The 12,956-nt window shown below is 43.4% G+C and overlaps 1 protein-coding gene across 2 annotated transcripts in view; it reads right to left on the bottom strand.

Annotated features, from left to right (window-relative positions):
• Positions 1-12,956, bottom strand: part of CUNH1orf226 (chromosome unknown C1orf226 homolog) — a 309,548-nt gene that overhangs the window by 34,979 nt on the left and 261,613 nt on the right. For both annotated transcript variants that reach the window (XM_008849076.3, XM_008849075.3), the window contains exon 6: positions 5,513-5,654. In XM_008849076.3, the coding sequence (XP_008847298.2) occupies positions 5,513-5,654 (142 nt within the window). The remainder of the gene's footprint in view (positions 1-5,512; positions 5,655-12,956) is intronic.

Below are 12,956 nucleotides of genomic sequence, written 5' to 3'. Positions count from 1 at the left end.
AGAGAGCCTCCAGGACTTGCACTTTTCAATTCCCAAGGGTAAACTGTACAAAAAGGGCCTGCCATCCCATTGCAGGCAGGACTCCTGGGAAAGATAAATGCTGCATTCATTGGAAAGCTCCAAACACAAAGGCCAGATGCTAGCAAACTGTCAGCTCTCCTCAGGACCTTCAAGGTGCCCTGTTCCAGGGGAAAGCCTTCTGGGAAAAAGCAGTTATTAAAAGAAACAGTTTATACGCACCCAAAATGTAAGTTGGAAGGCATAAGGAAGTGACCAGGGGCAAGACGGTAAGAAGTCTTCTTGATGAAAAGGCTCCAACCCCAGATCCAAATGGAGCTTAGCCTTACCACCACGACATTACATAGAAATCAGGTGGTTATCCCATCAATCACTCAACTCATACCTGTTATAAACACAGACCTTCAGAGACCCCACCTGTCCATTCCTTTCACTGTGCAGATGAGGCCATTTGTTCCACAGAGTCAGCCCCAGGACTCCAGGTAAACAGCTAGCACTTACTGAAAACATGCTGTGTGCCAGGCCCCAGGTTCATTGACCTGTACTCTCTCTCACAACACCCAAGACGAGAAGCAGAATCCAGAGTGAACATGAAGTTTGCTGAGGATCACTCAGAAATGGGCAAGGGTAGGGGCGCCCTGTGTTGCTAGCCAGTTGGTCCAGTGGCCTCTCAGCACCGCACTGCCTCCTCACTTCTGTGACAACCAATCATAGGTGCTGAAGGCATCTGGACAATGTTATTCTAGAGGTTGCTGAGAAGCTATTTATTTATTTATTTTAGATGTAACTAATATTTAAATCAGTAGACCTTGAGTCAAGTAGATGGCCCTCCATATGTGGGCAGGTCCATCTGATCAGATGGACACCAAACAGAACAAAGGCTAATCTGCCAGGAAGAAGAGGGAATCCTGCCAGGAGATGATCTGTGGACTCACTGTGGAAAGTTACTCTTTCCTGGGTCTCTAACCTGCAAATTTATGATTACCAGACTTCCAGTCAGGCAAGACAATAGAACTGCCTGTAAGTTGGGCAGGGACCTCTAGGAATACAGCTTTGTGCATCATTACCTATGCTGGGGTGGGCTTCTTGGTAACGTAGCTTTCTTTGAGTCATCCATGCCCTTGTAAGTAACCCTGTTACATAGGACAGGCAGACCTCTGACAGGCAGGCCATGGACAGATGCCATCTTCCCAAGCTTGGTTGGAAAGGATCATCACTAAGCTAAGCTTGTTGTCTGTTATGCTGAGCAAGAAAGGAGGGACAGGAGAGTCAGTCAAACCTCCCAACCCACCAGTTGGCCCTAGTTGCACTAGGGGGAGGGGCTAAGGGCATATAAACTGAGGAAGCAGAGGGGAGGCTCTCGTCATTTTGTGCGGCTGTGGGGAAGTCACCACCCACACTTGGATGAAGACTTTCCAGTGCAACCTTAGGAGGGGGGCGCCCACATTTCTGTAAGTAAACTCTCACCCACTGCTCTGTAAGTAAGCCCAATCAACTCACTGGTTTCCTAGACTGTAGTTTGGTGAAATCATACCTCAGTTTGTTGTAGGGACCCAAAGTGGAGGGGTTCGATGTTGTTTATGCCTCCCAGAAGGATTTTCGTAGTGACAAACCCCAATAAATTCATGAGTTTACCAATTCAGACTTGGGTATAATAGTTTGTTGTTGGTGCCCTATCATGGATATTTGCTCATGTCTCTCCACAAAAAGTTTCACCACACACATAGATACATACAGTAATAGAAATACATATATGATATGTCATGATTACATTTTTCCTTGCACTGTTCCATGTCCTTATTCATACCAGCAGGTGATTCATCTACACATCCCCACTGCCCCTACCACAGATGCCAATGTGACTGACAGCATGCCAACTCAAGCTTGACTGACTTTGAAAAGACACACTTGGTGATTCTTTGGCATCCTAGACTTTGGAGAGACTATGCTGGTCCTGACAGGCTTTCCTAAGGAGAGTTCAGATGCCGCCACATGTAGAGCAATTACATTCTCCTCAAGGAGCGTGTATATGGGAAATGCCAAGCAGATGATGTCTCATGTATATCAATGTGGGTTGAAAAAAATCATCTCTAAAAAGAGAACAGAATGGAGAGGCAGCAGTGCCACCACAGCTGGGGGACCCACTTTTACATTACAACCAGAAGGCTGGAGGACCCACTTTTATATTACAACCAGAAGAGTGTAATCATGCTGGGCTTGATCAGCAACTATCCACACCATTACTGCCTTCCAGCAATATGCGGTTCAGCCTTCCAAGTTCGCCTCTGTTTATGAGCTCAGTTCTACACCAACTCCTTCAGCCCAAATGTCATCATTCCTCATCAAGAAGGCAGCTTAACAGTCATTCCCTGCTGGATCTCTTCTCAGTCCCCATCACGAATCCTGGTAGAGAGTAAGCATTTTATAAACGTTTGTGGACAGTGACTAATACACAGTCTTTGGCCACACTTTTGACTGTTTTTCAGTTTACTCAACAAGTATTTGTTGTGCTAGGAGGTCCCTACAATCCCAGGGCTCATACTCCACTATAGATAGAGGACATTCTCTGTTTGGTACACAGAGGGCTCACTGTTAATGTCAACGGTACCATCCAGGATGATGAGAAGACAGCAGAAAAAAATGTGTTTGGATTTCTGGAAGGGGAAGGGAAGAGAATGGGAGAGTAGGAGCTGGAAAGCAGGCTTCTCAGAAGACAAGATGTTGAGAGTGAAGGATGAGCAGGAGGTCTGCATGGAGGTGGATATACGGACCTTGGCAAAGGGCACAGCATTAACAATGGCTAGAAGAAAGTACATGAAGCACTCAGAGGAGGAAGGGCTTCAGAATACAGGGGAAATGAGACTGGAAGCAAAGAACAGGAAGCGATCACTACTGGAATCTCCATGGACTCCCCAGAGAGACTCTTCCTCAGCACCCCAGGAAATCACATCAACGCACCCAGCAGAGGGCTGCAGGGCTGGAGATGGAAGGAGCGAACAACTCTTCCTACAGGGAAGTAAAACCCACCTCTCAGCATTGTCTGTAAGAACACAACACAGATACTTCCCTTCGAAAGGCCACCCCAGGCCATCCTGGACAGTAGCTGAGGGTTGAGGCTGGTTAGCTATTTGGAAATTAGAGCAAGTTCCTCAGTCAGGACTTCTGTGATAACAACTATGTTCAAGTTCTCAGTCTCTGGGCACTATCCTGTGTCTAGTCCCTCCTATTTTGGGAGTGAGTAGTGGCTTCATCAGAAACAGTGTCCTTTACTTTCTGGTTAGAATGTATTTATGTTCATATACACCAGCTACCAGTGCTGACTGTGTGTTTAAAAGCTCTTGAGAGTTAGGCTACCACTCCACTAACAAGGGAGTAAGGCATTGTTGACAAAGAAGGGTTACTAGGGGCTGGGAAGATGGTTCAGTCAGTACAGTGCTTTGAAATCCTGAGTTTGATCCTCAGAACCCATATAAAAAAAGCCAAGCATGGTGGTATATACTAGTAATCCCAGCTCTGGGGAGGCAGAGACTGGCAGATCCCTGGCCAGTCAGCATAGCCTACTTGGTGAGTTCCAGGCCAATCAGAGACCCTATCTAAAAAAAAAAAAAAACAAAAAAAACAAAAGAATGACACCTTACCTGAGGAATAATATCATAATACCCAAAGTTGTCCTGGCTTTCATACAGATGTACAAACAATCACACACACTCACTCCCATACACAAAAGAAATGTCAACAGTCAAGAAATCAGTCTCCTCAGCTATCAGTCTATAGCATCTTCCAGTACAGAAGTGAGCAAGTGGCTTCTGTTCTCTGAGCAAAGTGACTGAGCATGGGTCTCACAGAGCCTCCAGATGAGGCCAGGAACTGTCCCCACTGTGCTCTCCTCTCATTAGCCAGCACAGGATGTGAAATATTTGCCAAAGTCTGGTTGTACCTCTGATCTCTAAGTCTCAGAGCACAGAGACACTAAGTTCTTTAAGTTTACATTAGCACCATGGCCTGCTATAAGCCATGAGTGATCCAGGGCATACAGTAAAATGAGAGGCTCTGAGTGATGATTTTGATTAGTCAAGATCACAGTGATGCTTGCATTAGTCAGAGGGCACCATCATTTAGCACAAATGAGTGAGTCCAGAGACAGTATGGTGGCTCCCTGTGGTCACACAGACACTGAGCACTAGATGAAATGTCAGCTTTTCTAATTTATGACTAATATATGCCCAGAGTAGACTAGTTTTAGAAGTACAGTGGGAAGTAAACCTTCCCACCACCCCAGCCACCTGACTCCTTTTTCCAGAGTGACCCATGTTGCTACATTTTTGTGTATCATGCTGGAAATAGTCTATACATGGTAAACCTATATGTACACACATGGTATATACATATATATACAAAATTATACCTACGTACTTATAAATAAAGCATAATCGGTAGCATAGCATATCAACTGTTCTAAACCTTAATTTCTTAAAAACAAACAAGATGTCTACAGGATGGTTTTATATCAATTTGTGGATAATTGGCTCATTCTTCTTAATCACTATGCAATATTCAATTTTTGTACCATAATTTATTTAAAAACTTCTTCATGCCCTTTCTAACCCTTTGGTATTATAACTTATTCCTTGCTTATGTGAATATATGCATCATTTCATACATGTGTGGGCCTATTTTTAGAATACATTCTTAGAGATACTATGAGGATAATTTAGGAATCAAAAGGTAAAATTTTATAGGTATTCTCATATCGTTCTCCAGGGAGTTCTACAATAAATTAGCACATGAGTCTTCATCTGTATCTGAGTTTCTGTTTAGAGTTATTCAATTACTTACTCAAGTATCAATTCAGTTTTGTCTATTCATATATATGATTACTATATATATATATAAATATACATATATATGTAGAAAGCCACTCCTGTCATCACTCATTTTTTCCAGAATTTTGTACCCTTGTTTTATATTTACATTAAAATAATAATAGCTAACATGTATCTAGTGCTTTCTGTGTGCCAAGCACCAGACTTGGCATTTTAAAACATATCAGATGCTTTTTCATTGAAGTTTTCTTTGGGGTCAGATGTGGTGGCATAAATAGCTCTGTCTTTAGAAAGGAAATACCTACCATGCAGCTCAATTTTGGAGGCTGAGGCCAGAGGACTATGAATTCAAGGACAATGTGGGCTTCTTTACTGAGACCCTTCTCAAAAAGAAAGCAAAGAGCCAGGTATGGTGGCACATACCTATAATCCCAGCATGTGAGAGGCTGAGGCAGGAGGAGTTCAAGTTCAAGGTCAGCCTGGGCTATATAGCAAGAACTTGTCTCAAAACCAAACCACATAAAGATATCAAAAAGAAAATGTAATCAATATTTCTTCAAAAATATGGAACTAGAAGAAATGCTTTTTACATAAGTTAATAGTCTGGCTCTTGGGAGAATGGTGCACCAGCCCACACTGTGTCCTTTCCATCTGGAGCCATTGGCACCTACCTGGATCCCCAGAGCCATCACTGTTCCTCTCGCTCTCTCCATCTTCTTGGCCATCTGCGTTCTGCTGTGTATGCTGCAGGCTCAGCTTGTGGCAGACCTCAAAGGCCTGCCCCACTGTCCGGACAATTCTCATAGCTTGGCTCTGAGAAGGAAGAGGGAAAAGAAAGGGTTAAGGATGCAGAGACTCTACAAGGACACAGTAAAGTTGGGAGTGGGAGGGGAAGTGCAAGGGGCATGGACGTAAGAAACCCAGGCAGCCAGAGAAGGAAAGAGGTAGAAAAACCCAAGGTGGCTCAGATGTCCAAGTACTCTAGAAAACAGCACCATAGTTGTAAAGCAATTAACTGAAAGGTCAGAGGTGGCAAAGGGAAGTGTATAAATTATGAACTTAGATTGGAATCGGCCCCATTCTTCCCTCCTAAGAATAAAAGAAGTAGTTCTTAATGCTTCAGAATCCATCATCAACCATTATCAAACGAGTATATCAAACTAGGAGGAATCAATTTTTTCAAATGTTGGGTTTTCTAGGCACTCCCACAGACCAGATACTATGGGGCTTGAACATCCAAGATAACAGCAGAACCAACGGGAGCTCTGCATCCAGATCTGTGGTGGCAGCTGAGAGTAAGGTAAGCTTCTCCCTCTTGCTCTAAGATGTTGTATACACAGATCTGTACACCAAGGGGCACACAATGAGAGAGAATTTCTTCAATAAATGGTGTTCAATAAATTAAACTTTACTCATCAGAAGAGTGAAGTTAGACCCTTACTTTATACAGAAAGGAACTCAGAATGGATTAAGGACTTTAAGGCTTGAAACTGTAGAACTTCTAGAAGAAAGCAGGGCTGACACTCTAGGGCACTGCTGGAGCTATGACTTTCGATAAGGCGTGTCTCCTTCCCTGCTTCTATTCTGCTTTTTCACATCTTCCTCCTGGGGCCCAACAAGAGGGCTTCCCCCTGCCAGCCAGGATTCCACTACTTAATTAGGAGAGGTAGGAGGACAGAGAAGCCTGCCTAGATTGTCTTCAGCATCCCCAACAGGCTGTGAGGCAGAAGCACAGGCTGGGGCCTCAGGGCATGGTCTCAAAGGTACATCACTAGCTATATAATTTGATTAGTTAGCCCCTACCTTCTTTCAAGTGCTGAAAATAAAGAGAGATGAAATGCGCAGTTTCAGAGGCCAGGCTGGGTAAACCACACATCTCCCCATCACTGTGGTGGTTTGAATGAGAAATACCCCCCCCCCCGGCTTCATGTATGTAAACCCTTGGTCCCCAGTTGGTGGCACTGTTTGGGTGGGTTTAGGTGGGGGTCCTTGCAGGAGAAAGTATGCCACTGGGGTGGGCTTTGAGAGTTCACAGTCTTGTCCCATTTCCAGTTTGCTCTCTGTTTTGTGTTTGTAGTTGAAGATGTGATCTTTCTGCTTCTGCTCCTGTCACCACCCCCCATGATGGACTCTTGTCCCTCTAGGACTGTAACCCAAAATAAACTTGTTCATCAATTGTTTTGGGTCATATATTTAATCACAGCAATGAAAAAGCACTTATCACAGTTAGACTACTAATAGACTACAGTCTATTTCAGCGACTTCACTTTACACCAAAGTTGAGCATTAACCATATTTTGAATGATCTGCATTCAAGTCAGGTATGACTACCTGGTAACCCCACATAGTCCGCTGATGATAGTCAAGACCCCCACATGACATCAGCAGTCAGGCAGAGTTCCTCATCAGCATGAGGTAGCTGGTATTACATTACCATACCAATATCAAGTCTTCTGATAAACCTAGGGGGCTGTGTTGAGGGTGTGCATATGACCCCTCATATGTGCTACTCAGGATATTGAGATTTGTTTGCATTTCTTATGGTACCTTCATGAACTCCTTGGAACTACAGAACACCATGTATGAACTGCTCTAGTCCACTCAGCTTGACTTGCTACCCTGGGAATTTCCTCACACCTGGCATCACTTCTATGATGCTTCTTGCTATTTCAGGCCAAAGCATCCATGCTAATTTGAAAAGGCGTTAAGTCAATCTTTATCTACACGTTTACTCCAGATCTCAGTCTAGCTCTACTCCTAGTATTCCTTAGCTCAAACTACCTTTCAGCAGTGACTGGTTTATAGTTTAAACATATCTTGGTCTACTATGTTAACTCCGGAGGCAGAGGTGTTTAGCTGATCTCTCACCTGGAACATCCTGATGTTTCTGGGTGATAAGTTTAAGTAAAGCAGGAGATAAGTAACTTTTGTACAGCCTCCCACCACCGAATGGAACATCAGAATCTCTGTTCTCTACGTCTACACTTAACTTCCTCCTCCACCCGTTCACACAGCAGACCGAGGCTGCTACTCATCCTATAGGCCTGCAGCACCTGAGGGTCAACTCTGCACAGGAAATCATGAAGCACTAGGCACTGGTCCTAAGCGAGAAGTCCCCACCCTTCCCATTCAACAAAAAAAACATGAAAAGGTGTGCTTTGGAGAGATGGTGCCTAACAGGTCCATGATGGGCATACTCCAACTTTCTGTATCTCCTTTGGCTACAAAGCTGTGCTCTGGTCAGGTGGCTGCATTGGAAGGCTCAACTAAAGATGGAAAAGAATATGTCTTAGTGTTATCCCCACACGATTCCTCGGGCCTTTTGCTCCCTTTCTGAAAAGAAGAGCAGGCTGCCCGTGGCTTCTCCATCTTCCACAACAAAGCTCATTTCTGCTTTATCAAGCCACATATGTGAGCCTTTTGTGAGACTTCACTGTCCCATTTTTTTCTAACTTGTGATTTTGCGATTCTGGGAATCTTCATATGAAGCAGAAAAGTTAAGTGTTTTATGTTCTAGAAATAAAATATGGGTTGAAAGTAAATGATATATAGAGACTAAGGCTTTAATTCTATTCCTTTCTTATCTTATATAAGTAACCCAGCAATCTCATTTTCGTAAATACTTGCAAGGATTGCGTTTATTTTTTCCCATCGTTCTCAGCATAAAGACTCAGTTTCTCTCTTTAAATTACAATCACATAGGAAGCAAAGCTCACTCCTGTGTGCATTGCTGTAAAACCTCAAGTTTCTAAGAAAGATATGCTAGAAATTCTATCACCTCTGGAAATCATGGACATTTCCATTAACTAGCTTTGAAGATACTACATTTTTAGAGAGCCATAAACATTTCCCAAGCCTATGGATTGGACAGGAGCAGGGATCAGATTTATAAAGTTATCTTTGGAAGGAATTACATAGATTTAAAACAAAGTAGCTAGAGTGGGTGGAAAAGGCCTTTACAGAGGACACGCATCACCAGTTGCCAATGCCACTGGCACCCTCCAACCTGAGCATTTAAAGAATCTAAACTCTGGCTTGATCTCTATTCTCCCACTTTCAGCAGAAACAAATGCATGGAACATTTCTACAAATTCAGCCTTTTATATGCCCAAAATCGTTGTAAGGAAGTAGGCTGGTTTTAACACTTAGTGTGGACACTGCTTTATTTTTTATATTTCAGTACATTTTCTAGAATCAACAACTGACCCAGAACTTATGACCCTCCTAAAATGCAGAAAATGTTGATTTTATCAGTCTGACCTCTTATGTTGGAAAGCGAGTGCAGGTTCTTTACCATCCCATTTCCTTCTATCCTCTCTGGATCACAGCTTTTATGTTGCAATTTCTCAAGCTTACTGAAGAAGTGAGCCAACAGCATGCCTTTCTCCCTGCATCTTCTCTGCTGCACGGAGTTGGTATGTGAGGAGTATGTATGGCAGCACTTCCCAGATGCTACATACAGTGGTGCTCAAGAAATGCTTTATGCTATCAGGCTGTAGTGCCAGTGCTTGGAGGCTGACACAGGATGATTAGGAGTTCAAAGCCAGCCTGGGCTATATAGTAAGATCTTGTCTCAAAAAATAATAATAAAGGTATGAGGTGGGATGGTGAGAGATGGCTCAAAAAACCCCTCTTTATTCTGATTATGGTATTCACTGCACCAAAAGGTGATTAAGGAAGAAGATAAAAAGTAGCTCAGGATAGGCTTGGATTATTTTATCAATAATAGAAACATAAAGAACATAAGGGAGTCACGTTTTCCTTACGTATGCTAAGATCAAAAGAGCCAGAGCCACCATCTTCCTTCCCATAGATTTAGAGGAAAAGTCCCTGGTCAAATGCATCTCAGATCTGAGCTAGCCTAACAGCTTCTATGCAGAAGAAAATTGGTCAACAAGACTTCTAGAGTTGTAGAGTTGGTGCCAAATGGTTTCATTTCAATGTCTTTGAAGGCTGTGTCTCCATTCACAAAAAAAATGACACAGCGGCACCTTTTACAAAGTTCCCTGTGCTCTTGAGGAGGTGGTACAGTACTCATATCAAGCTAGCCTTTTGCTCTACAGAATGACTGCATACCCATAAAGGACTGGCCTTTCCATTTACCACTCTGGGGGTCAGCAGGGGCTGGGTGGCTCCTAACACTACTTGTTAATGGCTATGTTGAGTCCAGACGCCCCTTGACCTTTTAAGCTTCCTTCCATTCCTTCACTACTGAAAAGTTTTTTTTAGAGGATGTGGTATGAGGACCTTGCTGGTGAAGCAATTACTGGTAGGCAATCAGCAGGGGCCACCTGCACCTAGCAGAGGCTGGACCTCTCACAGCTGCTCTCTGCACAGCCCAGTGGGCTCCTGTCTGCAGGCTTACCCCACTTGGTGACCCTAGGGAAGAAAACAGGTTCTTCCTGCTGCCCTGGAATGCAGTAGTCACACATGAGGGGACTTAATAGTAAGCCATGTCTGAATCCAAGAGGGAGAACTTGGTTTAAAAGAAGCTTTAAGAAGAACTCCTTGCAGAGGTTTCCATGAATGTGTTCTTTAGGTCTCCCGGGTCACACGGAAGCAGTTGCCCAGATCCCATGGCCTTTGGAAATCAAAGAGGCAGTTTAAAGATTACAGGCATTGAGCACACTGCAGACCCAGCAAACTGCCTAATAGGAAGGCAGCCTTTTCCAGCTTCCAGAGATCTGGCCACTCTCTGGAATTTACCAGACTGGAAAAAAGAAAGCATCATCATACCACCTGATTTTGTACAAATTCAGCTTAGTTTTACATAAGCCTCTAAAAGTGCTAGGTGGCACATGGACCAAATCTTCCTGTCCAAAAGCCAATTTCTATTAGCGGCACAAAGCATGTGTGGGCTCTCAGTTATTGAGATTAGCTTAGATACGGCTGCTTTGATGTTTTCAGAATCAGAAAGGAATACATAACCTCAGAGTGGCTCTCAGCTGTAGATGGAGAGCACCGACACTCTTTGGGAGTGCCAATTACAGGCAATTTTGCAAAAATAGGCCTGGAAAAGAAGCTCTCTCAGAGCATGTGCCCCTTATCCTCACCACATAGTATTTCTTGAAACCACCTACCCAACCATGTTGACATAAGTCCTTCTCTCAGCCTCAAGACATCCTTTACCTCAGCACAAAAACCAAGTCAAGATGCAATGAATAGCTGTCCTCTTCAATGCTTAAGGTAGGTGTCAACTGGATACCTAGCAGGTGTCAGAACTTGAGAAACTACTACAATGTCCATGAAAATAACACTATATTCTCAGCGAGAGTGGGCTATTTGCTCAAACATGGACAAAAGCCTGCTGTGTTAGCTTTAGGAAGATGGAGATCAAATGTTGAGTCCTGTACTTTACCAGTCCATAGAAAAATCAGAGCCTGTTGTTGGTTGGCTCTATAAACCTGGGAATCTTTTCAGGGTTATAGACATGTAAAAAAAAATAGTTTGACTAGTCATATCCTGAAGCTGATTTAACCATTGTTGGAGCTCTTCTAAGTTTCACTGCCCTGGACAAAGCTCTCTCTACAACTTTTGGAGATGATTAAGAACCATCAGATAAGCAAGAAAAGCAGAGGATAAAAATATAAAATGCAAGGTGCATATGGAGATGGAAAGAAAGTGGAGAATGAGAAAAAAGAAGAGTAAGGACACACTTCTGTCTGGAAGGTTCTTCACTGGCCGACCAGCTCGCTCCTCTGCTCTGCAGACACCTAGCTTCCCATCTTCTGGGAACTGGGGATTTGTCTGCCAAGTGCTTCTGAGTTCTAGGGAACTGACTTCCACAAAGTCATTTGTAGAATGGCTTTTATAATTCTTCTCATTTGTCACAGCAATAAAATACAGTGTCTGTATCTTGAATTTAACTATCACCAAATCTCAAGAGCAATGGAACTGGATGCCATTAATGAATGGTTTAAAGGTACCTCAGTAAGGAACTGTGAAGATAGCCCAGTTGGTAAAGTGTCAGGACCTAAGTTTGATCCCCCAAAGACAGACAGACAGACAGACAGACACACACACACACACACACGCACACGCACACACACGTTTGTAATTTGAGCACTGGGAAGGTGGAGACAGGTGGATGCCTGTACTTTGCTGGTCAGCCTAGCCTAATAAGCATTGGCTCCAGGCCAATGAAGAGACCTATCTCAAAAAACAAGTTGGATGGCACCTGAAGACTGACAATTGAGGTTGGCCTCTACATGCACACACATTACATATGCACAAACATGCCACATACATGTAAAATAAAAGAAAATAAAGGAATCTCAATAAAAGATTTAACTTAAGTTTATCAAATGACTACAATGTGTAGAATCTGCAATGCTGAAACATGAAGATATATTTGTATGCTCTACATGTGAGGTGCTAAGAGTATGAAATTATAGGCGGGTCAGGTTTTTGTCCAACAGGTTATCTGACAGGCTTGATTATACGGTTTGATATGGGGAAAGGCCTTGGACAACAAAACATTGCTCAGTATAGAAAGTTTAGTTTCAAAGTGAGTCTGACTTTCAACACTGACAGGAAGTAGTAGATCATAAGGTTTCCGACAGCTGCTGAGCTTTTCCTACTGCGCTAATTTATAAAAGGACTAATTTATAATCTCAGTGTTGTCAGTAACGAGCTGGGTGACTATGGACAAGCTAACTCACCTTCCCAAGTACTGAACTTTGAGGCCTATGATTTCTGTATTTTGACTTCCCAACCCCACCCCACCCATACATTTGAGGTCAAAAAATAGTCTCTTGCTTAAATTTGGGAACTACATCTCTCTTAGATTTGACAGGCAAGTGCCATTCTTTAGGGCACGACTCTCATCATCATTCAAAATCTACTGTAAACTCTAAAAGACAGTTTGGCCTCACAGCTGCAGGCCCATTTGCTGGTGACAGCATCACAGGAAGAAATGGCTTCTTCTAACCCAAGCCAACTGAGCTGTGATTGTGGCTCCGGGGGCTGTCCCTGTGGCTCACAGGGCTTCCTGCCACTCCTGCTAATCACTGACAGTTCCTGCAGAGATGCGCTAACAAGCATAGCCTTTGTACAGCAGGCAGCCGACTGTACTCTCCCAGCAGTGGAAGAAAATGACACACCACGGGACTGGTC

Source organism: Nannospalax galili, unplaced genomic scaffold, assembly GCF_000622305.1.
Source record: "Nannospalax galili isolate Female #2095 unplaced genomic scaffold, S.galili_v1.0 scaffold884, whole genome shotgun sequence".
Classification (NCBI taxonomy): domain Eukaryota; kingdom Metazoa; phylum Chordata; class Mammalia; order Rodentia; family Spalacidae; genus Nannospalax; species Nannospalax galili.
This window is presented reverse-complemented; position numbering and strand designations above follow the sequence as displayed.